Consider the following 26,425-nt stretch of genomic DNA (forward strand, 5'->3'; position numbering starts at 1 on the left):
GTAGTATTAATGTAGTTCTGTGTAGTATTTATACAGTTCTGTAGTATTAATGTAGTTCTGTGTAGTATTTATACAGTTCTGTAGTATTAATGTAGTTCTGTGTAGTATTTATACAGTTCTGTGGTATTAATATATTTCCGTCATGTCACACTCAGTGGTGTTACTCATCAGCAGTCATGTGTTCTGGTTCTGATACCAGTTGTGTCACTGGATTTAGGTGAGTTGCTGATGATGAAGATGATGATGAAGAAGTTAATGATGCGAGACGACAGGTAAAGTTTAAAAGCTTTAATGACATCGCACATATCTGACAGAGAGAGCGAGAGCTTTAAGTCTACAGGTGCAGGTTCATACATGAGAAAAGCTTTATGTTCTAAGTTCTGTTAAATATTCAGCCTCAGCTTCTGGTTCTGGTTCTGCTTCATTCTATAGATGAGCTCTGATTGTGTTTAACTTCCACACATGTTGAGTACGATAGATATACAGTGACGCAGCAACACGAGTATCAAAGAGCCGGAAATCTGAACGCAGCGCAATGCGACGGCGAGCAAGCTACCTTCATCTGTCTGTCCTCCTGACTGTCCTCCTGTCTGTCCTCCTGTCTGTCCTCCTGACTGTCCTCCTGACTGCCCTCCTGACTGCCCTCCTGACTGCCCTCCTGTCTGTCTGAAGGTGTACCACTGGACATGGACTCTGTAGTGTTTATTTTACATGGTTCTGATCGGAGTCATGTCAGAAACAAAGAGATCAGAACTTTTACTCTGTGGTGAGTTTCTGAAGCATGCAGGTGACATTTCTACATCTCACACCTCCTCGTAGGTGATTGGCTGTTTTTAAACATAAAGAAAACAAAAAGCACTGTTGGTCCAATTTCTGAACGGCAGAGGAAGAAAAAGTCGGTGTCTCCGAGGACGACCTCACAAAACTGAGGAAATAACTCAGACCTGCAACTCAAACGTAGAAAAATAACAAAATGTAGGAAAAATAAAATCGTAATCAACAAAGAATCCGAGCGTGTGGTCCCTGCTGACGCCAAACAGCGAGAGAGGCGGCGCTGACTCATCAACGTTAACTGAACGGTGACATCACAACCTGCCGCCGCGGCTCTCGGTGACGGTCGTCTCGTCACAGAACAGCTCGCCAAGGAAACAAGATATCAAACACAAGGAAGAAAAAAACAACTGCATCACATCACTTTGGTGAAACTTTCCTCACAGCCCCTAACCTCCCTCATTGGCTGTTCATTTGTGACATCAGTGGTGATGTCACAACTTTTGGAGTGTTGAAGATGTAACGTATTTTAACTTGTTTGAGTCTGTTTTTAGAAATTTGGAAGAATTAGCGGCTGCTTGTTAATTAAACTCAACGAAGGTCTTCCTAGAGGCAGGTGAGCGCTGCGGCCACCTGTCGGGTCGGCGCTGCGGCCACCTGTCGGGTCGGCGCTGCGGCCACCTGTCGGGTCGGCGCAGTAATAATGTGCAGTATCAGAGGATTCCCCTGCTGAAGACCTTCGTGGAGCTCGGACCTGGACGGACGCTCTGATGCAGGTGCAGCAGCTCTCCTCCATCAGAGTGTGCGTCACTGACTTGTTTCACCAAAGCCGTTTAACTGTCTACTGTTTCTTCTTGCTGAACAGACTGAAGCGCTTCTCCTTCTCCTTCTCTTTGTCCTTCTCTCTCTTGCCGGGACTCGACTCGGTGGTGAGTGTGACGGCGGCCGGCAGCGTTTGAGCGCGCCCGGACAACGGCGTGCCGGGGTTGCTGCCCTGTCCGTCGGCATTGGCGTTCAGGATGGCCTGGATCCAGGTGCTCATCTCCTCCTGCAGGGGGTGACACAGGTCAGACAGCTGCTTAATAACAGTTGATCCAGTTCGGACCCACAGCACCAAACATCTGTTTCATCTGAACTTCACTGAAGGAAAAACATCCGAACTTACTTCGTCTTTGGCTTGGAACAGATACTCATTTCCATCAGCGAGTCTGAAACAAAAAAGAGGAAGAACGTGAAGAGTTGGTGACGCAGCAGAGCCAGCAGCTACTTGCAAATGTTTGTGACCAACAGCACCAGACTCCCTTAACAAATGTGGTGACTTTAAGAGTTGTTGAGTTAAAACAAACTTTATAACATAGTGAAACTGTCTCTGACAGATTCTGACTCATTGTGTCCTTGTTGTAAATTCAGCATTAAACCAGAAGCTGAAGTTGTTTGTCTCCTTGTAAAAAGTGTCAGTTTGTGGCAGCATGTCTGTACCAGCCTGTCTGCTTCTGTGTCTAAAGTGCTAAAGTCTTACCTGCCAACATTGATCAGCTGTTTGAACACACTGTTTACACTGATTTCACCATTTACACTCCATTTATGAAAGAAGAAACATGTTATTGATCTAAACATGTCACATGTTACAAAGACACTAAACAGTGACCAACACTGACGTATGGCTGCTCTCCTCAGGTCGTGGTCAGTAATCTGACTGATGCTCTCAGGTGCTCTCAGGTGTGGGACTGTGGTCAGAATGTACAAAGAACCCTTAAAGAACGTATACTGAGTCAGTCAGTGTGCACTGAATCTTCACTAGCTCAACATGAACTTCATCACCTGAGTTTGAAGACGTGTTTCTTCTTCTTGTAGTCTGACGCCACGTCGCATGTCGCCTCCCTCAGGCTGATGGGTAATTCGTTGTGGTATGGGACCCCCTGAGCTGCCGCCTTGCTGTCTTTATAGAAACCCATCTCCTGGTTGTTGATGACACAGTACACGTTGTGCCATGATCTGCCAATCACAAAGCAGCAGGTGAGCTGATGATCAGAAAGGAGTGAGACCTCTGTGCAGCACAAGATCTTGTTTACCTGTTGGACGCCTTCTTATTATGCCCCTCCCACTCGTGTTTGCGGTGCAGAAGTCCCTCGAGCTGTGAGGACGAGTCCTGGTTCTTGGACGGCAGCGTGGACGACTGGCTGGTTTTACTCTTCCTGCCAGCGGTCGGTGAGCCACCAGGACTCGGCTCCTTGGAGCTGCGCTCGCCGTTCACCAGGTCCACTCCGTCCACTCCGTCCTGAACAGAGGACGTGATTGAAGCGCGTTAATGACATACCAGACAGGCGAGGAGTCATTTCTGCCACCAGGGGGCACTCACCAACACTAAAGTGTAACATCATGATAGTTGTTGTCTTCATCATTGAACAGCCATCATTACTGATGGAGATCGGTATCACAGCCTCGAGCAGCTGAGCTACCAGGCTGCCCCGATGTGACAATCAATTCATCTACAGGACTACAAACATGGCTACCAACAGGACTACAAAGCTTCCTCCATGTTGTCAGCATTGTGGATGTGAGTGTGGAGTGAGTACTGACCCGAGGAGAGTCCTGGTCTGACGGGAGCCCGTTCTGAACGATGCCTCCGCTGCAGAGACACAGACAAACGTTATTAGTGAGCGAGTCAGAGCTGCAGTTCCTCTGACGTCCACCAGGTGCTGCTGATCGTCACCTCTGCTGCTGACTCTCCTCCTGCTGCTGCACCACCACTGGCTCTGGAGACGGAGGCTTCCTCATCCGCTCCTCCTCCTCCTGCTGCCTCCTCACCTCCAGCAGCTCCAGCTGCACACACACACACACACACACACACACACACACACACACACACACACACACATTATTTCATTCTGGAATAATCAAATACGTTTCTTTACGAGTGATCGACGACTGATCGGATGGACTGAAAAACTTTTATTGTTCTACAGATGTTCTTCCTTCATCATCCTCACTGGTCTGAGATCAGAATGTGAAATGTCCATTTTGACCCCCCGTGCTCACCGTAGTCAGCCTCTCCAGAGCGGAGAAGCGCTCCTCCCAGGTGGCAGCAGACTTCTCGAAGGCCTCGTGGCGTTTGATGAGCTTCTCCACCTCATCCACACTCTGACCCATCTCCCTGCTGGACAGGTACGGTTCCTGGCCCAGCAGCCACGCCTCGGCCACGCCCGCGTCCCGCGAGAACTGGTGCACCTCCAGGACTGAGGGAGGAAGGGGAGGAGGGGGGAGTCAGACGCCATCACATCAACACCTTCTGTTATTGTTTTTATTATTAATCATATTTCTGTTCTATGCCTGGTTTCTTCAGAGCTTTGTGTAAACAGGAAGTTGTTTCGTTGCTATGGAGACGTCTATGATCTCCCTGCAAGTGCCGATAAGTGCCTTGTGTTCTCAGACAGGAAGTGATCATCAACAAGAGCTGACTGCCAATGTTCCGTGTTCTCAGTGTTCTGTGTTCTTAGTGTTCTGTGTGTTCTGTGTGTTCTGTGTTCTTAGTGTTCTGTGTGTTCTGTGTGTTCCGTGTTCTCAGTGTTCTGTGTTCCGTGTTCTTAGTGTTCTGTGTTCTTGGTGTTCTGTGTGTTCTGTGTTCTTAGTGTTCTGTGTTCTTAGTGTTCTGTGTTCTTAGTGTTCTGTGTGTTCTGTGTTCTTAGTGTTCTGTGTTCTGTGTGTTCTGTGTTCTGTGTGTTCTGTGTTCTTAGTGTTCTGTGTGTTCTGTGTTCTGTGTGTTCTGTGTTCTTAGTGTTCCGTGTTCTCAGTGTTCTGTGTTCTGTGTGTTCTGTGTGTTCTGTGTTCTTAGTGTTCTGTGTGTTCTGTGTGTTCCGTGTTCTCAGTGTTCTGTGTTCCGTGTTCTTAGTGTTCTGTGTTCTTGGTGTTCTGTGTGTTCTGTGTGTTCTGTGTTCTTAGTGTTCTGTGTTCTTAGTGTTCTGTGTTCTTAGTGTTCTGTGTGTTCTGTGTGTTCTGTGTTCTTAGTGTTCTGTGTGTTCTGTGTTCTTAGTGTTCCGTGTTCTCAGTGTTCTGTGTTCTTAGTGTTCTGTGTGTTCTGTGTGTTCTGTGTTCTTAGTGTTCTGTGTGTTCTGTGTGTTCCGTGTTCTCAGTGTTCTGTGTTCCGTGTTCTTAGTGTTCTGTGTTCTTGGTGTTCTGTGTGTTCTGTGTGTTCTGTGTTCTGTGTGTTCTGTGTTCTTAGTGTTCTGTGTTCTTAGTGTTCTGTGTGTTCTGTGTTCTTGGTGTTCTGTGTGTTCTGTGTGTTCTGTGTTCTGTGTGTTCTGTGTTCTTAGTGTTCTGTGTTCTTAGTGTTCTGTGTGTTCTGTGTTCTTAGTGTTCTGTGTTCTGTGTTCTGTGTGTTCTGTGTTCTTAGTGTTCTGTGTTCTTAGTGTTCTGTGTTCTTAGTGTTCTGTGTGTTCTGTGTTCTTAGTGTTCTGTGTTCTGTGTGTTCTGTGTTCTGTGTTCTTAGTGTTCTGTGTGTTCTGTGTTCTTAGTGTTCCGTGTTCTCAGTGTTCTGTGTTCTTAGTGTTCTGTGTGTTCTGTGTTCTTAGTGTTCTGTGTGTTCTGTGTGTTCCGTGTTCTCAGTGTTCTGTGTTCCGTGTTCTTAGTGTTCTGTGTTCTTAGTGTTCTGTGTGTTCTGTGTGTTCTGTGTTCTTAGTGTTCTGTGTTCTTAGTGTTCTGTGTTCTTAGTGTTCTGTGTGTTCTGTGTTCTTAGTGTTCTGTGTTCTTAGTGTTCTGTGTGTTCTGTGTTCTTAGTGTTCTGTGTGTTCTGTGTTCTTAGTGTTCTGTGTTCTTAGTGTTCTGTGTTCTTAGTGTTCTGTGTTCTTAGTGTTCTGTGTTCTTAGTGTTCTGTGTGTTCTGTGTTCTTAGTGTTCTGTGTGTTCTGTGTTCTTAGTGTTCTGTGTTCTTAGTGTTCTGTGTGTTCTGTGTTCTTAGTGTTCTGTGTGTTCTGTGTTCTTAGTGTTCTGTGTTCTTGGTGTTCTGTGTTCTTAGTGTTCTGTGTGTTCTGTGTTCTTAGTGTTCTGTGTTCTTAGTGTTCTGTGTGTTCTGTGTTCTTGGTGTTCTGTGTTCTTAGTGTTCTGTGTTCTTAGTGTTCTGTGTTCTTAGTGTTCTGTGTGTTCTATGTGTTTCTGTGTTCTGTTTTTTCTGCGTGTTTGTTCCCTTCTGGTTCCTGTAGTTTAGTAGTTCAGCAGCACTGGACAGTTCTCGTGTTGGTTCTGTATGCGCTGCAGCCTCCGGTGTGTGGGAGGTTCTGTTTGGTCCGGATGAGCTCGAGGAGTCTTCATCAACGCTGACTCATCACTGCAGTGTCCAATCAGCTGCGACCTTTAATCACGTGTGAGCCTGATGGCTGCAGGGACGCCGCTCTGACCTCTGACCCCGTCTGAGCTTTCATACAGAACAATCAAACAGGAAGTGTGTAAATCTTACTGAGTCGGAGCCACTCCCATCGATCTTCCCACTTGTCGATCATCTCTTTTCTCTTGTCGGTCAGCTGCAGCAGCTTCTCTTTGATCTGCACACAAACACACTGAACTGAACCTGACAAACACGTCAACATGACAGCACCGGTCCTCCGGTCCATCCTGACCCGCAGAAACACCTTCAGCTCAGGAGGTGATGAACAGGTTTGATTGGCTGTCACACCAGTGATTGTTGCTTTCTTCACTCTCAGGTGTGTTTTCATGATCATCTGTTCTGACTCAACAGTTCATCTGCTCATCACCTGTAAATACTCCATTACTGACAGTAATCCACAGTCATGTTGATCATGAAGTAAAGATCGAGTGTTCAAATATTACTTTGGTCTAAGTGAAAGTCATATGAAGAGCACCTGAGTAACAGACTGAACTGATATTATATGCAGTAAAGCATCAGTAAAGTAACTGATCCATATATTTACATGTATCCACTGAATCAGCTGATCATCACAGTCACAGTTTGTATCTGACTGATGAGTAAATCTACTCAGTAACATTTCCTCACCTCCTCTGACGCGTAGTGTTTCCGAGCCAGCAGAGCTTTCCCGAGCTCGATGCAGGCGGTGAAACTGTCGTTGCGGGCGTCAATCTCGGCCTTGATGCCCTGATGGTTGTTCATCAGCAGCTCCACCGAGGACACGTCTCTGAACACACACACACACACGTTTAGCACAGCTGTTATCAGGCCAAAGGTTCCAGTCCAGCAGACAGCAGCAGCCTGAGTGTACCTGGGGTTCTCCTGGGCCTCGATGAGCCGGATCACGTCTTCCATCCACAGCATCAGGTCCCGGACCATGCTGAAGAACCTGAACTTGTCCCCGGTGTCGAGGAGGCGGGCCCGCCGTCCGTCGCAGGCCTCCAGCAGACTCCTCCAGGCCTCCAGAACCTCACTCTCTCTCCGCTGGATGTCGTCCGCTTTGTCTCCAGCGTACGCCGACTGTAGACGGACCGCGTCCTCCTGCAGCTGCCTCACCTGCAACCCAAGGTCAAAGGTCAGAGGTCAAAGGTTTCCCACTAGTTCAAACTGAGTATTAGTCACTGTGTGGACGTGCCACAGTCAATTGTCAATAAATAACTAGATAAAATAAAGTCTAATAAATGAATATTAAGTATTAAATATTTAACTGCAACAAATGTGAGATGACGACACTTCAGTGAACACAATTTATCTCCCCACAAACCCAACGTGTCTCCACAAACCCAACGTGTCTCCACAAACCCAACGTGTCTCCACAAACCCAACGTGTCTCCACAAACCCAACGTGGCTCTATAAACCCACGTCCCTGTACTGCAGGTTGTGTGACTGACCTGTGTTCCCAGGGCCTGAATGTCGTGTTCGAAGGTCGTGTGCATCCTCTGCAGTGTCTCCACTGTGTTCTGGTCGCGGCCGACTTCCTCTGGCAGTTTCTTCTGCTTGTCCAGGATGCGTCCCAGGATCTCCTTTGCATCGTGGTAGAACTTGTGAAGCTCGAAGGAGGCGGCGAGGATCTGCGTCCTGGTGTCGATGAGCTCCAGCAGATCAGCCCAGGCCTCGTTCAGACCGTCCTTCCACTCTGCCACCGTCGCTGCGTCGCCGTGACCTGTGTTGATCAGCTCGTCTGCCAGACGGTTGACGGCGTCCACGCGCTCCTGACCAATGTTGCCAGTGTCCCGAGCAAACTCTCTGAAACGCTCCTGCAACATCTGAGCAGGGAGCAAACGGGTCAGAGGTCAGATATGTTACTACAAGTATTGCAGTACAAATATCACTGTGTAGTACTAGTACCAGTGGTGGCAGCGTGACCTGCAGTGTTCAGCAGTATTAGTTGCAGTAACAGTGGTATTAGTAGTATAAGTACATGCAGTAACGTACGGTAACGTGTTCGTAGTCCTGTCCAAGCTCATGCGACCCGGCCACCACCTCCCGCTCAGCAATCCACTGCTCAAGGTCGTCAACCTCCCGGTTCAGCTGGAAGAGGCGGAGCCTCTCGTCCAGTTTGCCCCGCCTCTCCTCTGACAGGTCCTTCAAGCCGGCGTACAGTTTATCCACCTGAGACTGACGCATACTGATTCGCTCACTGACACACACACACACACACACACACACACACACACTGTTACCATGGCAATGACAGAAGCTGGACTGAACTGGCTCAGTTTGATTCAGGGTCTCCGCTGCATCAAACAAACAACTGTCAGCAACAACAACACCAACGACAACAGCGATGCTGACGTCACCTCTCCGGGTGCCCGTCAGACACCAGTCCTCTGCTGGTCTTGGACAGTTGGTGGACGGTCTCAGCGTAGTCCTCCACCGCCTGCTCCACGATCTGATGCTTCTTCTGCATGGTGACGGCGCTCTGCTCATCCTGATCCACACACACACAGTTTCAGATTAAAGGCTCATTCTGTAGTTTTATAGAAACAACTCAAACTGAGAAGTTATATCTTTACAATATTAATGATGTAATAACACAAACTGTCTCCATCAGTGAACAAGCTGTTCTCAGAGGACAACAAGGTCCCACAACACTGTCTGTTTATATGTGGTGAACCCTGCCACCTTTATGCTTCAAAGTATAAATTTGAATTAATCCATCCTGTGGTTTGGTGCCAACCTGTATACTGAACATGTAAGGTTTGTATTTAACATTTACAATCATCAGAGAACGTTACAGACGTTGTTTTTGGTTCCTCTCTGTTTCCTGAATGTATTCGTACGTGCATGAATGTGTAAATGAGACATTAACTTATTGCACTTTGTAGAAGGAGCTTTATAAAGTTCACTACATTCACTTGTATCAGTTCACGGGGCGGAGCTGCCACATCCAAGATGGCGGCGATGTCGACATATCGCAGCAGCAAGCCAACCCGCTCAGCGAGGCGCCTGTAGATATGTGTGTGTGTGTGTGTGTGTATGTAAGTGGTTACAGCGGCTTCCATGGGAGCCATTTTGAAAGATAACTTGGAGGACGAGTGAACTTAATTGTTAAAGTAAAATGTAATTGGACAACTAGCTGCTGATCAATAACAGTTAGCACTGCTGATCAATAACAGTTAGCACTGGTATGTTCTCATGTGTCACCACTTGGTGTCTCTGTTGTTGTTTCACACAGGCTGCAGCTGAGACAGCAGCACATCCTGGTACTTTGTTGTTGCCTCATGCCCCGCCCCCTTCTGTATGACAACAGCAGCTCTAATCTGATTGGTGCTAAATGTAAATTCTGGTTCACACACACACACACACACACACACACACACACACACACACACACACACACACACACACACCTTGGCCTTCTCCTCTGACATCATGTACAGCTCCTGCTCGCTCATCCAGGCTTCAGCCTCGGCAGCATCAAAGTAATACTGCTGGGCTTTGTGCGCCTCTTCCAGCCGCCCGTGGCGCCGCTCCGCCTCCTCCATCAGCTGCCTCCACAGCTCCCGCAGGTTGGCCAGACGCTGGCGAATGATGTTGGCGCTGGACGACTCGTCCTTCAGGAGACTCTCACTGCGCTCCAGGATGTCGTCGATACGAGGCTGATGTCCCTGGATCTCCTTCTGCAGTGTCTGAAGACGAAGACCAGCGGCTCAGGTTACATCCATCATGGCTGACATTACTTGAAATGGTTCTGATTGTTTAATGTTAGACGTGTCTCAGGTGTCTCTCACCTGGTTCTTCTTGATGAGCAGCTGGACCGTCTGCAGGTTGTGTCCGTGATCGGTGGACGTAGCCACAGCCATCCTCTCCTGAACCCACAGCTGGAGGACAGAACAACGGAAGCATTAACGAGGGGACGACCTCTGACCTCCACCTGATGGTGGCGCTGCAGCCACCCCATCTGATGAGAGTCACGGGCTGACAATAGAACTAACGTCTGTCTGTGACTCAGTTTACAACCTCAAATTTAAAAACCACTTCCTGTTCAACATGTGACAGACTTTATTTCAGAAAATAAATTGGAAGTATTTCACCGTCACCAGCTGAACTGTAACAACTTTCTGCAGCATGTTTTATTCTTAAAGCACCGAGACAATGTTCCTTCCAGAACATTCTGAGTAAAGAGCAGAACAGAAACTCTCCGTCAGTTCTACGTACGATCTCGTCCTCCACGTCTCGGTTGAACTGATGAATCTCTCTGGACTCCACCAGGAAGTCCCTCCGGCGGCGCAGCGGCTCCAACAGCTCCTGGAACTTCCTCTCCACCACCTGCCTCCGCCCATCCACCTCGTCAGTGTCCTTCACCTCCTGACCCAGAGCCTTCACCTGGCTCTGCAGCTCCACCACCTCCCGCTGACGCACCTCCACCTGGTTCTCCAGCATCTGAGGGGTGTGATCAGCAGGACAAGACGAGCTTGAATCACTGTGTCCTGCATCAAAATCTTACTGAACTGATTTTCACATTATCACAGTTTTTTGCACCAGTGAGGAAGAAGCATCAGCACTGCAGCAGTCCTGAGAGTGTACCTGTTGTTTCTTGAGCAGGATGTTGACGGAGGTCAGGTCTTTGCCGTAGTCGTCAGACTGGATCTGACCCTCCAGACCTCCCATCCACTTGTCGAGGTCAGCGCAGCTCTGAGTGAACAGCTCCGCCTTGTTGGCGTCGAACAGACACTGAGCTTTAGTCTGTGTGGTGGACTCTAACTCCTCCCACATGGTGTGGAGCGCCGACAGCTTCTCCTTCACCACAGCCTCCGTCTCCGGCTTCTCCGACACCAGCAGCATGCCGTCCTGTTGTCGACAAACCAGGAAGAACTCAGGTCAGGTTCAAAGCTCACCACCTGACGTGAAGTTTTACAGGTGTCAGTCCAAGAGCAAAGGAAAGCTAGCCTACAATAAATAAGCAGCATGTAGCTGACAGATAAACATCACCAGCAGAGACACGTTCTGCTCAGTCCAGTCGAAAAGCTAAGTCCTTTTTATCTCATCAGTCTGAGTTCTGGTGGTTGTAAACTGCAGTCAGTCATGTTTCATGTGTATTCCTCTGTTGTGCTAACAAGCTGAACGTACATTAGCTAGTTAGCTAAAGCTAACGTTATCACATATTTTACATCATCATTTCATCTGCTGGGTCACACTCTGACAGGATGTGTCGTTAATCACAAAGCCACAAAGATTTCTCATCAGATCTGAAGCTTCTGGACTCATATACTTTGGTTTAACACGTCAACAACTTCAAAAGGTGATCAAACTGTTTGATAATATGTTGGTGATCACTACACCTTAAATGATCTCAATCATCCCTCAGAGTTCACTCTGTCCCCTCACTTCATTAAACATTAAAAGGGAACGTTGGATTTAAAATGAATGGATTCTGTTTCCTGGTGTTGATCTCTGACTTCTGTTGTGACATCTCATATCTGTCTGGGCAGTACAGGTGCACATGTGCGGTGTAGTAAGGGCATCATGAGAGGCCACAGACCTTCTGGATCTTGTCCAGCCACTCTTTGTTGGACTGGAGTTCAGCCATGAAGGCCTGGTGCTTCAGCCACTTGCTGTGCAGGTTTCGGGCCTCGTCGTAGGTCATGTCCTGCGCTGTGAGCATCTTCTCATTGATCCACAGAGACAGCTGGAGACACACAAACATGGACATCAAACATTAAAACCACACGTGTTCAATCCATTTCTACTTAAGTGTTGGAATGACTGCCTTTCAGTTTGATTTTCTTTATGAAGTGTTGATGTTAGAAGTGTTTGAGGAGAGGCCGACCTCCTGACAGTCCTGCAGGAACTTCTGCAGGTCTCTGTTGTCCTTCAGTCTCATCAGCAGCTCCACTGCAGCTTCTCTGTTCTTCTTGTGCCTAAAACGAGGAGGACAAGGTCAGAGCAGCACGCCAACATGTAAACAATACTTCAAGCTTGAGCATGTACTTCAATGAAAGTGTAAATAATGTATTTTCAGATCAGTTTGTGATCTCTGGCCTTCTTTTCTCATTAGTCTCCGGCTGCTTCAGTTGTTCAGGAGAATGTGCAACTCTGTTTTACTGTGAAGCTCCAGAACTGTTCTGTGTCTGGTTGTCATGATTCTACCTGTCATCGATGGAGGTGACTCTCTCCTGGATGCGTTCAGAGTTGATGTTTCCGTCGCTGGCCAACCGCCTGCCGGCCTCTACCACACTGTTGATCTTGTCTTCATTGGCATCCATGGTGGTCATGAAGTCCTCCTGCTTCTTGATGGCGGCCTCTGCGCCCTCCAGAGTGGTGGGCATCTCAGTGTGAGCCAGGACGTACTCCTGCATGACGAGGACACAGGGTTTATTTCTGTGAGACAGCAATCTTTATACAGACTGACCTGCTACTAGTGTCGGTCCAATCCTGATCTGGAGCTTTGAACATCATGAGCCTGGTGTTGAAAACAGAGTGAGGTGAATCTGTGGTGGTTACCTGGTTGTTGAGGAAGGCCTCGGCCTGCTTGGTGTCCCTGAGGAACAGCTGGTACGCGTGGGACTGGGACAGCAGGTTCTGCCGGTTCTCCCACATCTTGTGCAGTTCGTTCCAGCCGGTGTCGAGCGCCTGCAGCCGCTGTCTCAGGAACATGTACTGTGCATCTGTCTGGCCCTGCGTCACCATCTCCCCCATATCCCGCATCTTCTGGTAGTCCTCCTCGTAGTTATTGATTTCGTTCTTGATGCCTTCGTGCTGGGCCATGAGCTTCTCTGCCTCAGCCAGCGTGTTGGGCATGTCCTCGGAGGCGATGGCCGTCTGAGTCCGGGACAGCCAGGACTGGAAATCGTCCAGCTCTCGCAGGAACTGCTGCAGCTTCCTGGCCTCGCCCAGAGACTCCTCGCGGTTCTTCAGGGTGTTCTTCATTTCCTCCCAGACAGCAGTGATCTCAGCCAGGCGGTCTGTGATAGCCTTGGCCTGCTCAGGGTGCTCTTCTGCCAGCTGCTGAGCCTCGCCTCGCAGATCGCCTAGTTTGTCTTCAATGGCGGCCAGGTCACGCTCCATACCGGTCAGTTTGCGCTGCAGGGCCATGACTCCGGTGAGATCGTTGCCAAGCTCCTGGGTTGACTCAATGACTTTGGTCTTCTCTTTGATCCAGGACTTGGTCTCGTTGCAGTCCAGGTGGTAATTCTGCACTCCCAGGGCCGAGTTCAGTGACTCCTTCTTCTGGTCCACCAGATCACGGAACTGACTCCACCTAGAGGTAAAAGAGGGTCATCACATTCTCCAGGTACAATCGCATGTACAGATTTGAGGTGTTTACGTAGAGGACACAGTAGTTATTACATGTTACACCTGTTCGTACCTGTTGTTGAGTTTGTCCTGTTGGGTCTTGATGTCCTTTTCGCTCGGGTGACCGTTGTGCATCAGCTGCCGGGCGATCTGGTTTACCACAGCAACACGAGATGCCTGGTTGTTCATCTCCGGCTCCAGACTCTCAAACCTGCCAAGGACGCAGATACAATGATACAGTGCTCGGTAAAAGAGGTGAAGAGTCACAAACACCTCTGCAGCCTCTTGTCCTACCTGTGCTGGACGACCTCCAGGTCCTCCAGTTTTTCGGGGATTTCCATGCTGTTCAGCCACTGTTCCTTCTCGTCGATCCAAACCTCACAAGCGTTGGCCTCGCTGAACATCTTGTAGAGCGCCAGAGCGTCCTGCAGCGCCTGCTTCCTCAGCTTTGTCAGCTCTGCCACCTCCTTGTAGCGCTCCTCGATACCGGCCAACCGACCACGCACCTCTTCTGACTCAGCCTCCTCTGTCGATAGAGAGGCGGCCTGCTCATGGAGTGCGTCGATGACTGGACGGTAGCTGGCCACTTCAGCAGCTGCGTCCTTGTGCTTCCGGACCAGAGCCTGGGTGGAGAATTCGTCGTGGCCTGTTTCTCCACTGGAGACAATGCGCAGGGCATCAAGCGTCCAGGCGTCAACATCATCTGCGTCAGCCTGGAACTGGTGCAGAGCCATAGCCTCCTCCAACCTCTTCTTCCTTGCCGCTGCCAGCTGTTCCAGCGCTGCCCACTGAGCCTGCAGGTCAGCGATACGCTCCTGGATCTTGGTAGCAGCAAAGTGGCCTGCATCCACCATGGCCTGGCCCTCTGCGATGGTGTGCTGCAGGTGGCCGGCGCGGCCGCTCATCTCATCCTCAAGGGCGCGTTGCTGACTGAGGAGGCGCAGTGCCCCTGTCAGGTCCTTTCCATGCTCAACCGAGGACAGGATCTGCTCCTTCTCACGGATCCAGCCCTCCTCCTCGGCCATCTCCCAGAAGAACTTCCAGAGACGACGCGACTCTTCCAGGCGGGCACGACGCTCTGCGGCCAGCTGGGTCAGCTCCTGGTAGCAGAACTCCAGGTGGGAAACCCGGTCCTGGATGACCTGAGGGTCACAGGGCTTATAGCCTGGACAGGAACACACAATGTTAGCTCTGTAAAGTTTGAAAAAATCTACTCAGCAGACTGCTGCCTCAAAACACTACTGACAGAAGCGTTCACGGGTCGGCCTCAGCACGCTCCTGGACCTACAGGAACGGCTCACAGTTAAGACTATTTAAAACCAAAACGAAGCTGTTCACCTTCATCGTTGACAGAGAACTTGTTGGCATTAGTGCTGACTGCCTTCACCCTGTCAGCCTGGATAGCGATGTCGGCCTCCACCAGGGCGTGTTTCTGCAGCAGGTCCTCCACACCCAACAGATGCTTCCCATAATCCTGAGACAGCAGCAACATCTGGAAACCAAAGACAGACAGACGGAAAGACAGGACAAACAGTTAGGCTTGCAGAACAAGAACATCATTGCTACAAGTACGCTCAGTTAGCACCTGGGGGAACTGATATCTTCCCTCTCATCTGACTGTAAATCTTCCATGTGAAGGTAGGATCTGTTGACCTCAGCGGTCGTCGGCGTACCTTCATCTCGTCCATCCAGTCCATGATGTAGAGCATCTCCTGGAAGACTCTCTGCAGGCCCAGGTTCATCTCCAGTCTCTGCCGGCGGGCCTTCAGCAGCTCCAGCAGGTACTCCCACAGCCGGATCACATTGTCCTTCCTGGCCGTGATGCGTTTAATGTCATGGTAGTGCTCCACCTCCAGCTCCTTTGCCACAGCAACCACGGCCTGGACGCGCTCCTCATACGCTGCGATGTCAGTCTCAATCGCCTCATGCTTCTTTGTGGCTGCTTCGACGGCCTGAAGGTCAAAACCAAAGTTGTCCTGGAGAGAAAAAGCACTCTTTTAATTTTTCCTGATTTTTGCAGGATTTACAGAGCAGATCTGAGTGCTGTAAGCTGGATGCTGATGGGAAGCAGCACCTGGTAGCTGCTGCTGACTGTGTGTCTTCCTACCTGTGACACCAGTCTCTGGTTCTCACTGAGCCAGGTCTCTCTCATGGCGGCCTTGCGGTCAAAGCGTCTGGCGAGTTGTTCCAGTTTCTCCTGGCGAATAAGTTCTGTCCTCAGAGCCAGCTCCCTCTCGTGCTCCGCCTTCTCCAGTCGCTCCCAGGCCTGGCGGACAAACACCATCACCATCAAACATTAAAGTGAAGTAGCAACTGAAAGCATCCACAATCAAAACATCCGTCTCTCTGGCGGACTTGAGCTTTAGCCTGAGAGATTTTTATCGACTGTGTCCTCTTCCTGTTTTGAATTAACATCCTTTTGAATCTCTTATCAAGTGTACTTTAGTTCAGCGTTCAACATGTGTGAACACTAAAGTCAAAAATACTGAAGCAACCTTCCAGTAAAGATCGAAAACTAACATCATTAACGTGCAGAAACACAACATTTTTAATGCGACGGGAGCAGAATGAAATACTAAATGTCTGTCTATTATATATTAATGACTTTAAGTCAAAGATACAATAATCAGACACCAGCCACATTTCTCTTGGTGTTAGCTTAGCATTAGCCTGCAGCATCACTGATGAAGACGATCAGCTGACTGGTACCAGAGGAAACCCAGACAGCATCACACATGTTGGTTTATTCTCTTGGTCAGAGATCCTTTCTTTGATTTGTTTGTGAGGAGGGCTCACTCTGGACTCTGAACAGTCTGAGTTTCTCTCTTTCCTTGTTGCATCACTGAAGGCTTCTGTTTGTTGTTTATTTTTGGTAGTTGTAAAATATCTTGGTACACAGACGGTCTGATGCTGACAGCTGACAACAATCTTTAAATGGATTTAGAGAGTCATGAAATCTGTACAGTCAGAATTATTATGTTCAGATGACATTTTAAGAAGCCGCTGTCTGAATGTTTTCTACGTGTTTTTGTCTCTGCTGATAAAAAACATCAATGACAGACTGAGTAAGATGTTTGTTTTAAGGTTGTAACCACTGATTTGTATCATCTGCTGATTAACTCAGAGAGGGTTACTGAGAAAAAAAAGGATTCTTTGGACTTTTGTTGCTGAACAAATGAGGATTAATTGACTGGTTGACTGACTGTGGAACCGATGGGCTCATATCACAGCAGTTGGTTGTAGGAACGATAAATCCTGAAGCTGTTTGTGAACACGGACCAGTGACATCAACACGTTTTATGGGACTGTGGTGGTGATGGTTGCTGCCGGAGGCCTGAGAGCTGCTCTGACCTTGTTGATGTCTGAGATGAGCTTTCCCTCTCGGGGCATGTAGACCTTCTGGTTGTTGGCTCTCATCTTACTCTGGATGGTGAAGAGCAGAACCTCCAGGTTCCCCTTCTCTGTGAACCTGAGGACACCAGAGGTCAGAGGAGACGAGAGCAGGTGAGAGGAAATAACCCAGACTGTGAGAGCTGATTGGCTGATGTGTGGACATTAAGACAGTGAGGAAGGTGAGGGCTCTGACTTTGGAGGCTTCTCGACGGTCCTGTAGGTGTTGAAGGCCTGCAGCTGCTGCTGGACGCCGACCAGCGAGTTGGCGAACTTCCTGTTGTTGAGGATGATGATGGTCTGTTCGATCCACTCCAGCAGATCTGAGGCCAGAGACTCGTACTTCTCGATCATCTTCTCTGTCTCGATGGCGTTATCCAACACCTGGACAGAAAAACAGGAATGTTTCCTGTCACAGATAGATATGTGACAGGTATTGATCACACAGTAACAGTGGAGTAGTGATCAGTTGGGGTTTCACATGTTCTGACCTTTCCGATCCGTTTGCCCTCCACCTTCAGAGCTTTCATCTTGGAGAAGTAGTGATAATACGTCACCACGTAGGTGATGACCGACTTCTCATCAGGATGGTCCACGCTGATATCTGCAACACAACAACACGGAGCCATGACACTCGAGTCACCGTGACTGACTCGCGTAGACTCGAGTCACAGTTCTATCAGACCTGGAGTCTGATGGAGACTAACCCTAGCCCTGGAGACACATGAACCTTGTTGGACCTCCTAGATCCTCATTAAAAACTCATTTTGATGAGGGCGCCACTTAGCTCGGTTGGTAGCGCGTGCAACCCATGTGCCGAGGTCCTGCAGTGGACCCGGGTTCGACTCCCGGCCCAGGTCCCTTTGCTGTGTGTCACTCCCCTCTCTTACCCTGTTTCCTATCACACTCTTCAGCTGTACTATCAATAAAGCCAGAAAAGGCCCAAAAAATACTTTAAAAAACAAAAAAACAAACTAATTTTGATCAGTTTTAGTTTTAAAGTCTTGATCGTGACACTAATCGATTACCTCTTGCCTATCTTGAACCACTAAAGCAGGAGTTCTCCTGTCCTACACTCAGTGCTGTACCTGAACACATCCTGTGACAGCTGGTCATAATAAGAAACCAGCAGTGTCGTCAGCGTAGACGGAACCACTGTCAGGTCTGGCTCAGATAAAGCAGGTCAGGTAAACCTCGTCTCGTAAACTGGGTCAGGCAGACCTGGCCCAGTTTAACCGGTTCATGTAAAGCAGGTCGTGTTCTCACCCTCAGGGTCAAGCAGCTTGGTGAGGCCCAGGTGCTGCTCGGCCAGGTTGAAGGCATTCTGCAGGTTGTAGTGAGCGTTGGACTTCTTCAACTTGTCAAAGTCGATCAGATCGGGTCTGAACAAAAAACACAAAATGTTATTTACAGCAATGCCACAGCAGCTTTACAGATGAATAAAGTTTTGAGAAAATGAATGTTGTGTACTTGAGACTTCGATTTAATGACTTCATAATGACGTCATGATGATGTCATTATTGGAATGATCCACCTGATACTGTATATAAAATATCTTCAGACGAGCGCCAGACTGAAGGTGGAGGTGTTACCTGTGTTTGTGGATGAGGGCGTTGAAGGCCATCCCGTCTCTCCAGCTGGTGGAGAAGTTGTGGATGTTGACGTTGGGATACCTGAGGAACAAACACACCTAGGGTTAATCATGACATCATCTCAGGTGAGTCACTGCATCAACACAACATCTGTTACCACATAATTGGCTCATCCCAGCTACTGTACTTCTGTCCATCAGCTGACGCCCAGAACTTTATCAGAATCAGATGAGTATCTACAGATCCTGTAGTAACAGCAGTATAAATACAGGAATGTGCAGTACTGAGTGTTAGTACTCGTCTCACCCAGCTGTCTTCATCTGACACCACAGCAGCAGAGCATCTTTGGCTGATCTCTTCTCTTTGTTGTCTTCAGTCTCCACACTGATATCCTGAATCTGAAGAGACACACAGACACAGTTCACACCTGTTAGTAACATCTGACTCCATGTTTCTACACACAAACAGAAAGAAGTTCATGTAGAACATTTGCTGAATGAACAAGAAGGTCCAAATAATGCAGAATGAGTCAGAGACAGAGTTTCACAGAGTTTATAAAGTGGCTCCAACTCAACAACTCACTAAACTGACACATTTGTTAAGGGAGTCTGGGGACTTTCTCCACGGGGACAAAGAAGTCGCCTATATTGTTCCTGTTTAGTGTCTTTGTAACATGTGACATGTTCAGATCAATAACATGTTTCTTCTTTCATAAATGGAGTGTAAATGGTGAAATCAGTGTAAACAGTGTGTTCAAACAGCTGATCAATGTTGGCAGGTAAGACTTTAGCACTTTAGACACAGAAGCAGACAGGCTGGTACAGACATGCTGCCACAAACTGACACTTTTTACAAGGAGACAAACAACTTCAGCTGAAACATTTAATGCTGAATTTACAACAAGGACACAATGAGTCAGAATCTGTCAGAGACACAGTTTCACTACGTTATAAAGTTTGTTTTAACTCAACAACTCTTAAAATCACCACATTTGTTAAGGGAGTCTGGTGCTGTTGTGTTACTGGGTCAGTGAACAAACTGTCTGAAGTCTGAAGCATCATCTCCAGTGTTATTGGACTAATTAGATTTTTGGCTGAGCTGATTGAATCTTTTCTTTTAACTCATCATCGAGTTAAAAAGTGTTGTTGCTGTGTGAACGTGAGCCGGACGCAGTGACGAGTCCTCCAGCGCCTCCTGAAACTGTGGATCAGAAACAGCTCCAGTGATTTGATTGGTCGAGCTGTTGGGAGAGTTCAGCCTGAGAAGATGACTCCAGGGCAGAGACACGCCCCCCAAAGCAACAACTGTCCTCTGATTGGACAATTTAAGGAGGAAGTGAGAGCTGATTGTTCCCGGAGGTCAAAGGTCAATCCAGCACTGTGGTTTCCATGACGATGGCTGTCAGTAAAACATGAACCAACCTGGACTTTAACCTGAGCTGAGCTGGTCCACCAATCAGAAGCCAGTCTGTCAATGAGTAATAAAAGGGGGCGTGGCTCTGAGTTACTAAGAAACAGGTTCTGATGACTCGTCACATTTGAGTTTGTTTTGTTTCTCATCGTTACTTTGATTTATTAAAGTAAAATAATTTATATCAAACTGTTACAACAATACATTGATTGAAACATCACATTTACTGTGACATCATGAAACAGTGATGCAGATTAATAAAACATGTTGAATGATTAAAGATGATTCTTATTAATATAAATGTAGAAATGTGTTTATTTTGTGTTCCTGCAGCGGCACAACAAAGAAATCATGATTCTAAATAAATAATATTTCTCTGTGTTGTCCTTTTAACATTTATTCATTTTACATCACAGCACCTGATTGGCTGACAAACAAACGGCACCATGACATCATCACTTTGATGACTTTGATTAAAGATTTCTGTCTGAATATCATCAGGATCATTTCATGTCAACATGTTCTGTGACTTCTTATATTTCTTGAATTTTCTGATTTCTTTGATGTTTTTGTGTTTCGTCTCTCTCTGATTGGCCGGTGCTGCACCTTGTCTCTCCGGTTGTTATGACGCTACAAACTTTATTGTTGTTAGAATTAGTAAATAGTTGTATCATCAGTCTTGAATACGTTATGTCAAGGTGGCTAAAAGGTTTTTATGTGAGTAGTCACAATACTTTGTTTTGTGCTAAAAGCAGCAGTAATTATTTCCATCCTCATCGTTCCATCACCAGCTCTCCATCTCTGTGACAGACTCCAAGTTATTGATTATGGATCGAGACTGTCACATTCGTCGGTGTCTGAAGTGTGAGCTCGAGCTGTAAATCTGGTCTGAGATCAGTTGTGATGTGTTCTCTCCTGCAGACTGTGATCACACAGACGAGTTGTTGGAGACATCTGATGTTTAAATCACATCTCAGCTGCTTCAGGTGTTCAGCTGAATGCTGCAAATGACGACGAGTTTGTGTGAACTGTTCCTTTAAAAGCTTCTAACAAGTAAAAACAAACGTTTTTAGCAAAGTGTGACTCTTAACGAGTCGCACCTCATTGTCACCTGACAGTCATGTTACAGAACACGTTGACCCTCGGCGTGGTGACCACCCGACCTCAGTGTGGGTGTGGTTACCTGGAAGCGGAGGATGATGGTCCAGATGAGTCCCAGCGTCAGTCGGTGGTTTCCGTCCACAATGTCGTGGGAGCCCATGTTCTCCAGGTGAACCCTCTGCTCCTTCAGGAACTGCAGAGCCTTGTCCACGTTCTCCAGACAGTGAATACGCATCCGGCCTTTGGTCGGCTTCGGCTGCCGCACAGAAACACAGAAGAAGAAACACCAGAGAGTCACGGCAGAGATGAGCTGCAGCTCCTCTGACGGCCACCAGAGGAGGAAGTGGCTGTCTGAGGGCAGCTTTTCACAATAAAAGATCTGTAAAGAAAGTATTCTGGGGAATAGACACAGGAAGCATGTGTAGTTCTGTGTGTAGTTCTGAGTGTTCTGAGTGTACTGAGCAGTACCAGCCTCTCTCCTGACAGAACCTCCAGCAGTTTGATGAGCATGCGTCCGTCCCTCAGGTCCATGTACAGGTCTGTGATCCTGCAGGACACTCTGGACAGGTGAGAGTTCACCCACTTAGTGAACGTCTTCTTCTGCACCGCCTCACGCTCATCTGTACACACACACACACACACACACACACACACAGGGTTAGCAGCAGTTTTAGCCACATTAGCTCCCAGGTTCAGACTGAAACATGTCACACTGTTCATCCTCTCACAGGAGGAGGAAGAGGAGGAGGAGGATTGTGATTTTTGTTTCTCTTCAGATAAAAACTTTAATTTTGGTGGTGACCTTTGACCGAGAGGAAACAGGAAGTCTGGCAGTCTGGCAGAGCCAATCAGGAGATTTTCTGAGCAGTTTCCTGGTCATCGCTTCATATTTGAACACAAACCTAATACAGATGTTACTTCCTGTTGTTGTGGATCAATAAGCCCCGCCCCCAGCTTCCTGTCACATGACAGACAGTCTGACCCTCGTTAACACTGGTGGCTTTGACCTGCAGGTCAGACCAGCAGAGGGCGGCTGGACAAGCCCCGCCCACTGACTTAAGACACATTGATTATTGATGGATTGATCAGAGCCGTCTGACTCAAACATCTCACTTATTTTATTTAATCACTTCTTCATCAGTTCCTGTTTGTTAGCCTCTGATGTCAAAACTGAGACTGACCTTCAAAATAAAGCTGTCACTGTACATGAACAGGTGTCACCCTTCAGGTGCTCTGACAGAAATCTATTACATCTCTGCAGATGGGACTGAGGGCTGGAAACACCTGCAGCACTACATTCTCTGTGAACTGATCAGTGATCAAATATTAGTTATCAGAGTCGCAGCAGAGGACAGTCCTACCCAAATATCACACGTGAGTAGAAGTAAAGATGTCATGTTCAAATATTACTTCAGTAAAGTGAAAGCGGGCCACATGAACAGAACCTGAGTGTCGTCTCATAATCAGCTGTTCTACAAACCATCAAACCACCAGAACTCAGTTCAGCTGAGACCTGGTGACAACATCCGTCCTCAGTCATGAGACAGATCTGATGGGTCGGACCACAGCAGAGGTGAGGTGGTCTGGACCACACGTGTCCTGACTGACCCAACCAGTGAACCAGCACCAGATTCCATTAACAAATGTGGTGATTTTAAGAGTTATTGAGTTAAAACAAACTTTATAAACTCTGTGAAACTCGTTCTGCATCATTTGGACCTTCTTGTAAATTCAGCAAATGTTCTACATGAACTTCTTTCTGTCTTTGAGTAGAAACATGGAGTCTGTTTGTCTCATACAGAGCAGGAAGTGACATCAGACCAGGGTGCAGGTAAGTGTCAGGTGTGATCTAATGTATCACTCTGGACGGATGTTAATACCAGGTGTGAACTTCCTGCTGTTCCTGCTCCAATCAGATGTCTCCCAGCAACCAATCAGACCCCAGGAGACTTCCTGACCATCAGAGTGAAACACATCTCAGCTTCTAAGCATGAACCACTCGCCTCGCAGAGAAGAACCACCTCCCAGTCGGACCAGAACCACCTCTATCTGCTGACCTCTGACTTCAGATCAGCTTCAGACCTCTTCTTACCTTGCAGCTGTTTAAATCGACCCTCCAGCAGGTTGTAGTTCTGCTGCAGCTGAGACGGGTCAGACGTCCACTCCGCCTCCATCACTTCCTGCCGATCCAAAACCTCCAGAAACAAAAACGTGTGGGACGACTCCACCCGAGAGAACGGATCAACCTACTGAGAGCTCCGAGATCAGCGGGCTCATAGCGTCACAGCGCCACACGCTGAATATGTTCACTGAGACCACAACACACACACAAACACAACACACACACACACACACACAGCTCCTCCAGGCAGTTCTGAAATCACACAAGAACTCCACTTGCAGCTCAGACGAACACAGAAGACGTCCTCGTGTTTTCAGGAGGCGACAGAAAGAGTCCAGAGGTCAGAGTGACGCTTGCTGCAGGAGTGTGTGTGTGTGTGTGTGTGTGTGTCTGTGTGTGTGTGTGTATCCGGCCCTGCCCAATACTGAAGCAAGACAGCAGCTTCATTCTCCCTGTGCTGAGTCTTCCTGCTGCTGCTCCAATTGTTCAGTTTCCCTCCAGAACACACACACACACACACACACACACACACACACACACACACACACACACACACACACACACACACACACCAAACAGGGGGGGCACTAAAAACCCACACTGTTAAAAATGATGGCGTCCTGAGTCAGATATTTGCAGCTTCTATTGATCATTTGAGAAACTAACAGCTGTTAAAAGTCCAAGATCAGTTCATTCTGTCAGACGGGAGAAAATCTAACAACGATAAAACTATCTGACAGATTAACGACCAGTCGTTAGTTTGATCAGTTTCTACTGCTGATGTCTGAATCACTGTGTGAAAGATGTTTCATCAGAATCTGTTCAAAACAGTCAAATGTTCTGACCAACGCTTTTTACAGTGGAGTCTCTGTGTCTGTGTGTGTGTGTGTGTGTGTGTGTGTGTGTGTGTGTTAAGGAGAGGGGAATCATCAATCAGCCAATAGTGTTACAGCTTGACAATGATGTCATCAGGGGTGGGGGGGTGTTTCCCCTCATTGTTCCCTCACATTCCTGACTGAAGGACAGGAAACAAGGAACAAACATCCTGCGCACACACACACACACACACACACACACACACACACACACACGCAGTCTTAATGATCTACCTCACCAACAGCCAGCCAATCACAGAGCTTCCCATGCTGCTGGGTGTCATCTTGATAAGACAATAAAGGTGCACTACGCAGGACTGTGTCTCTGTGTTTCCATCTTTGGACACTTTGTGTGGAGCTCCAAGCCAATCACAGTGCAGGATGTGAGCACGGGAATCTCACTTCCAGTTGTTACCTGTCAGAACATCAGATCTGAAGGAGGACCGACCCATCAGAACCTCAGAACCTTCAGGCTTTGGGGGGGGGGGGGCAGCAGCTGAGGCTCATGGGTATTATAGTGTTTAGACAGTCGGCAGAAAACAAGGTGACATCATCATCCTTATCATCATCCTCTTCATCCTGCAGAGTTAGAGGCAGACCCGAGCCCAACCCGAACCACCCAGAACACCCTGATCCGCTCCACGGTAACTAGCCTGAACAGCCTGCTAGCCACCTAGCATTAGCATGACGTTCTTGGTGGACGGTCGTGGCTAGAGCTGCCTGACAGATATCGTTTGAGCATCGTCATCACGACGTACGTGTGCACAATAGTCACATCGCACAGCCTGAGATGTAGGAGGACACCTGACACACTGTGCATGCAGCGATCCACCAACCACTGTGGCGAAGCAGACCACGCCGCTGCACATGGAGTGAGTCGCAGAAGGATGATATTGACCAAACACGAGTTCTGTGTCGACAGTGCCTTGCATCTGTTGTCGCAACCAGAAGTAACACAACTAATTTGTTTGACCATTTACTTTGAACCACACAACTCATAAAGACAAATGCAAAGCTAGCCACAAAACAAAAAAACAGATTTCAGTTGTTGAATAACCCGTTTATCAGCTCAAAAGGTTCTAAGGTTTGTTTATTGTCATTAAATTCATGTTTGCACATGATAACATAAAGTGCTGTTCAGGTCATCTGAAGAAGATTCCTGTATTTTTTCATATTGCAATATATGTCACAGGGTTAAAAAAAATCGCAATGTCAGGTTTTTCCAATATCGTGCAGCCCTAACTCTGACTCTAGCCTCCGGCCTGAGATTCCCAGTCGACCCTCTGAATCCACGCCAACATCACACTCCCTGTCTACATCCTCCAAAGCATCATGGAAACTGTACACACAAACATCTGATAACCCACAATCCACCTGTCGACACAAACACGAGCTGCTGCTGCTGCTGTTAGATTAGCCGAGTATCGGCTGATTACAGCTGTGATGTCATCAGTTGATTGGACAGCAGTATGACTGAGTGGGCGGAGCCCCATGATCAGCTGATCAGACTCACTGTGAGTCTGCTGTCAGCTGATGAGTTCAGAGGAGACATGTAGAGAAATCACATTAACCACTGAGCATGCTGGGAGTCTGACCATCTCCTCCTCCTCCTCCTCAACAGAGAGCTGGTTCATGTTTACATGTGATCAGCTGACACATGCTGCCATCTAGTGACTGTGTTCAGCCGTTACTTCTCCTCCTCCTCCTGCTGAGTCCATTGACTCTTTTAATAAACATTCAATGGTTTCGGTCAAACTCAGATTCTTCATGTGACCGTCTGCTGTCGTCCTCGTGTCTTGGACTGATGGTCAGACAGAAGATGCAATTTTCACACATGAATCAATCTATCCTGGAAATAACTGATCGATCAGTGTCTCTGTTGTCTCTGTCAGCGGCTGTAGAAATGATTTCAGCTAGTATGTTAAGGTGGCGGGCTCCTACCTGCGAGCGCCTTGATGCGGGAGCGTTCGAAGAGGCGGGCCGAGCTGTTCTCGTTGTCCCATTCTTCGTCCCAGCGGTTGTTGACCGTGTCGTTGCTGCTGTACTGCTGCTGCAGCTCCATGTGGTCGAACTCGGCCGCCACCGTCGTCATCATGACCATTCACCTCTGACACACGCCTCGATGTCAGCGGGGACGCGTCCACATCGGCAGCTTCAGGCCGAGCCCTGCGGCAGCACGGAGACAGGAAGTACAAGGATCAATACACAAACTGATCAACAACATCAAACAACAACATTGATGATCGATAAATCAGCAGTATTTAAATGTTGAAGGTAATTTCTAACTTCAAGTATTCGAGTAAAGTACATAACAAAAGAATAGCTGACATCACACACACACACACGCACACACTCTCTGCAGCCCATCTCAGAATCACTCCTCACTCCTTTTTTAAGTCAGAGATGATTTATTGATCACGTTGATCGATCAGTCTGACTTCTTCTTCTACTGTTTCCTGATGCAGCTGCATCAGTCTGCACTGACAGGAAGCTGCTCCACCTGAGACAC

General features: G+C 47.9%; 1 protein-coding gene across 3 annotated transcripts in view; it reads right to left on the bottom strand.

The window, feature by feature from the left end:
• Nucleotides 1-273: 273 nt before the first annotated feature.
• The window catches only part of LOC119029031 (spectrin beta chain, non-erythrocytic 1-like), a 31,847-nt gene continuing 5,695 nt past the window's right edge, over nt 274-26,425 (bottom strand). Inside the window, exons 2-36 of one of the 3 annotated variants that reach the window (XM_037115570.1) lie at nt 25,858-26,082; nt 21,388-21,539; nt 21,002-21,175; nt 18,715-18,806; nt 18,409-18,489; nt 18,083-18,198; nt 17,308-17,420; nt 17,013-17,200; nt 16,778-16,895; nt 15,534-15,692; nt 15,100-15,402; nt 14,765-14,918; nt 13,721-14,591; nt 13,500-13,637; nt 12,635-13,391; nt 12,281-12,483; nt 11,961-12,051; nt 11,673-11,819; nt 10,718-10,981; nt 10,349-10,573; nt 9,922-10,011; nt 9,541-9,819; nt 8,488-8,618; nt 8,123-8,327; nt 7,579-7,953; nt 6,998-7,242; nt 6,775-6,913; nt 6,220-6,304; nt 3,811-4,007; nt 3,485-3,594; nt 3,352-3,400; nt 2,844-3,049; nt 2,593-2,766; nt 1,937-1,979; nt 1,613-1,819 (exon numbers count right to left, since the gene is read on the bottom strand). In XM_037115570.1, coding sequence (XP_036971465.1) covers nt 1,613-1,819; nt 1,937-1,979; nt 2,593-2,766; nt 2,844-3,049; nt 3,352-3,400; nt 3,485-3,594; nt 3,811-4,007; nt 6,220-6,304; nt 6,775-6,913; nt 6,998-7,242; nt 7,579-7,953; nt 8,123-8,327; nt 8,488-8,618; nt 9,541-9,819; nt 9,922-10,011; nt 10,349-10,573; nt 10,718-10,981; nt 11,673-11,819; nt 11,961-12,051; nt 12,281-12,483; nt 12,635-13,391; nt 13,500-13,637; nt 13,721-14,591; nt 14,765-14,918; nt 15,100-15,402; nt 15,534-15,692; nt 16,778-16,895; nt 17,013-17,200; nt 17,308-17,420; nt 18,083-18,198; nt 18,409-18,489; nt 18,715-18,806; nt 21,002-21,175; nt 21,388-21,539; nt 25,858-26,017 — 7,041 coding nt within the window. In that variant the 5' untranslated portion in view covers nt 26,018-26,082. Of the gene's footprint in view, nt 1,820-1,936; nt 1,980-2,592; nt 2,767-2,843; nt 3,050-3,351; nt 3,401-3,484; nt 3,595-3,810; nt 4,008-6,219; nt 6,305-6,774; nt 7,243-7,578; nt 7,954-8,122; nt 8,328-8,487; nt 8,619-9,540; nt 9,820-9,921; nt 10,012-10,348; nt 10,574-10,717; nt 10,982-11,672; nt 11,820-11,960; nt 12,052-12,280; nt 12,484-12,634; nt 13,392-13,499; nt 13,638-13,720; nt 14,592-14,764; nt 14,919-15,099; nt 15,403-15,533; nt 15,693-16,777; nt 16,896-17,012; nt 17,201-17,307; nt 17,421-18,082; nt 18,199-18,408; nt 18,490-18,714; nt 18,807-21,001; nt 21,176-21,387; nt 21,540-23,011; nt 23,376-25,857; nt 26,083-26,425 lie in introns of those variants that run through there. The other 2 variants (XM_037115578.1, XM_037115561.1) reach the window with 2 other exon arrangements.

This window comes from Acanthopagrus latus, chromosome 1 (genome assembly GCF_904848185.1).
Source record: "Acanthopagrus latus isolate v.2019 chromosome 1, fAcaLat1.1, whole genome shotgun sequence".
NCBI classification, from domain to species: domain Eukaryota; kingdom Metazoa; phylum Chordata; class Actinopteri; order Spariformes; family Sparidae; genus Acanthopagrus; species Acanthopagrus latus.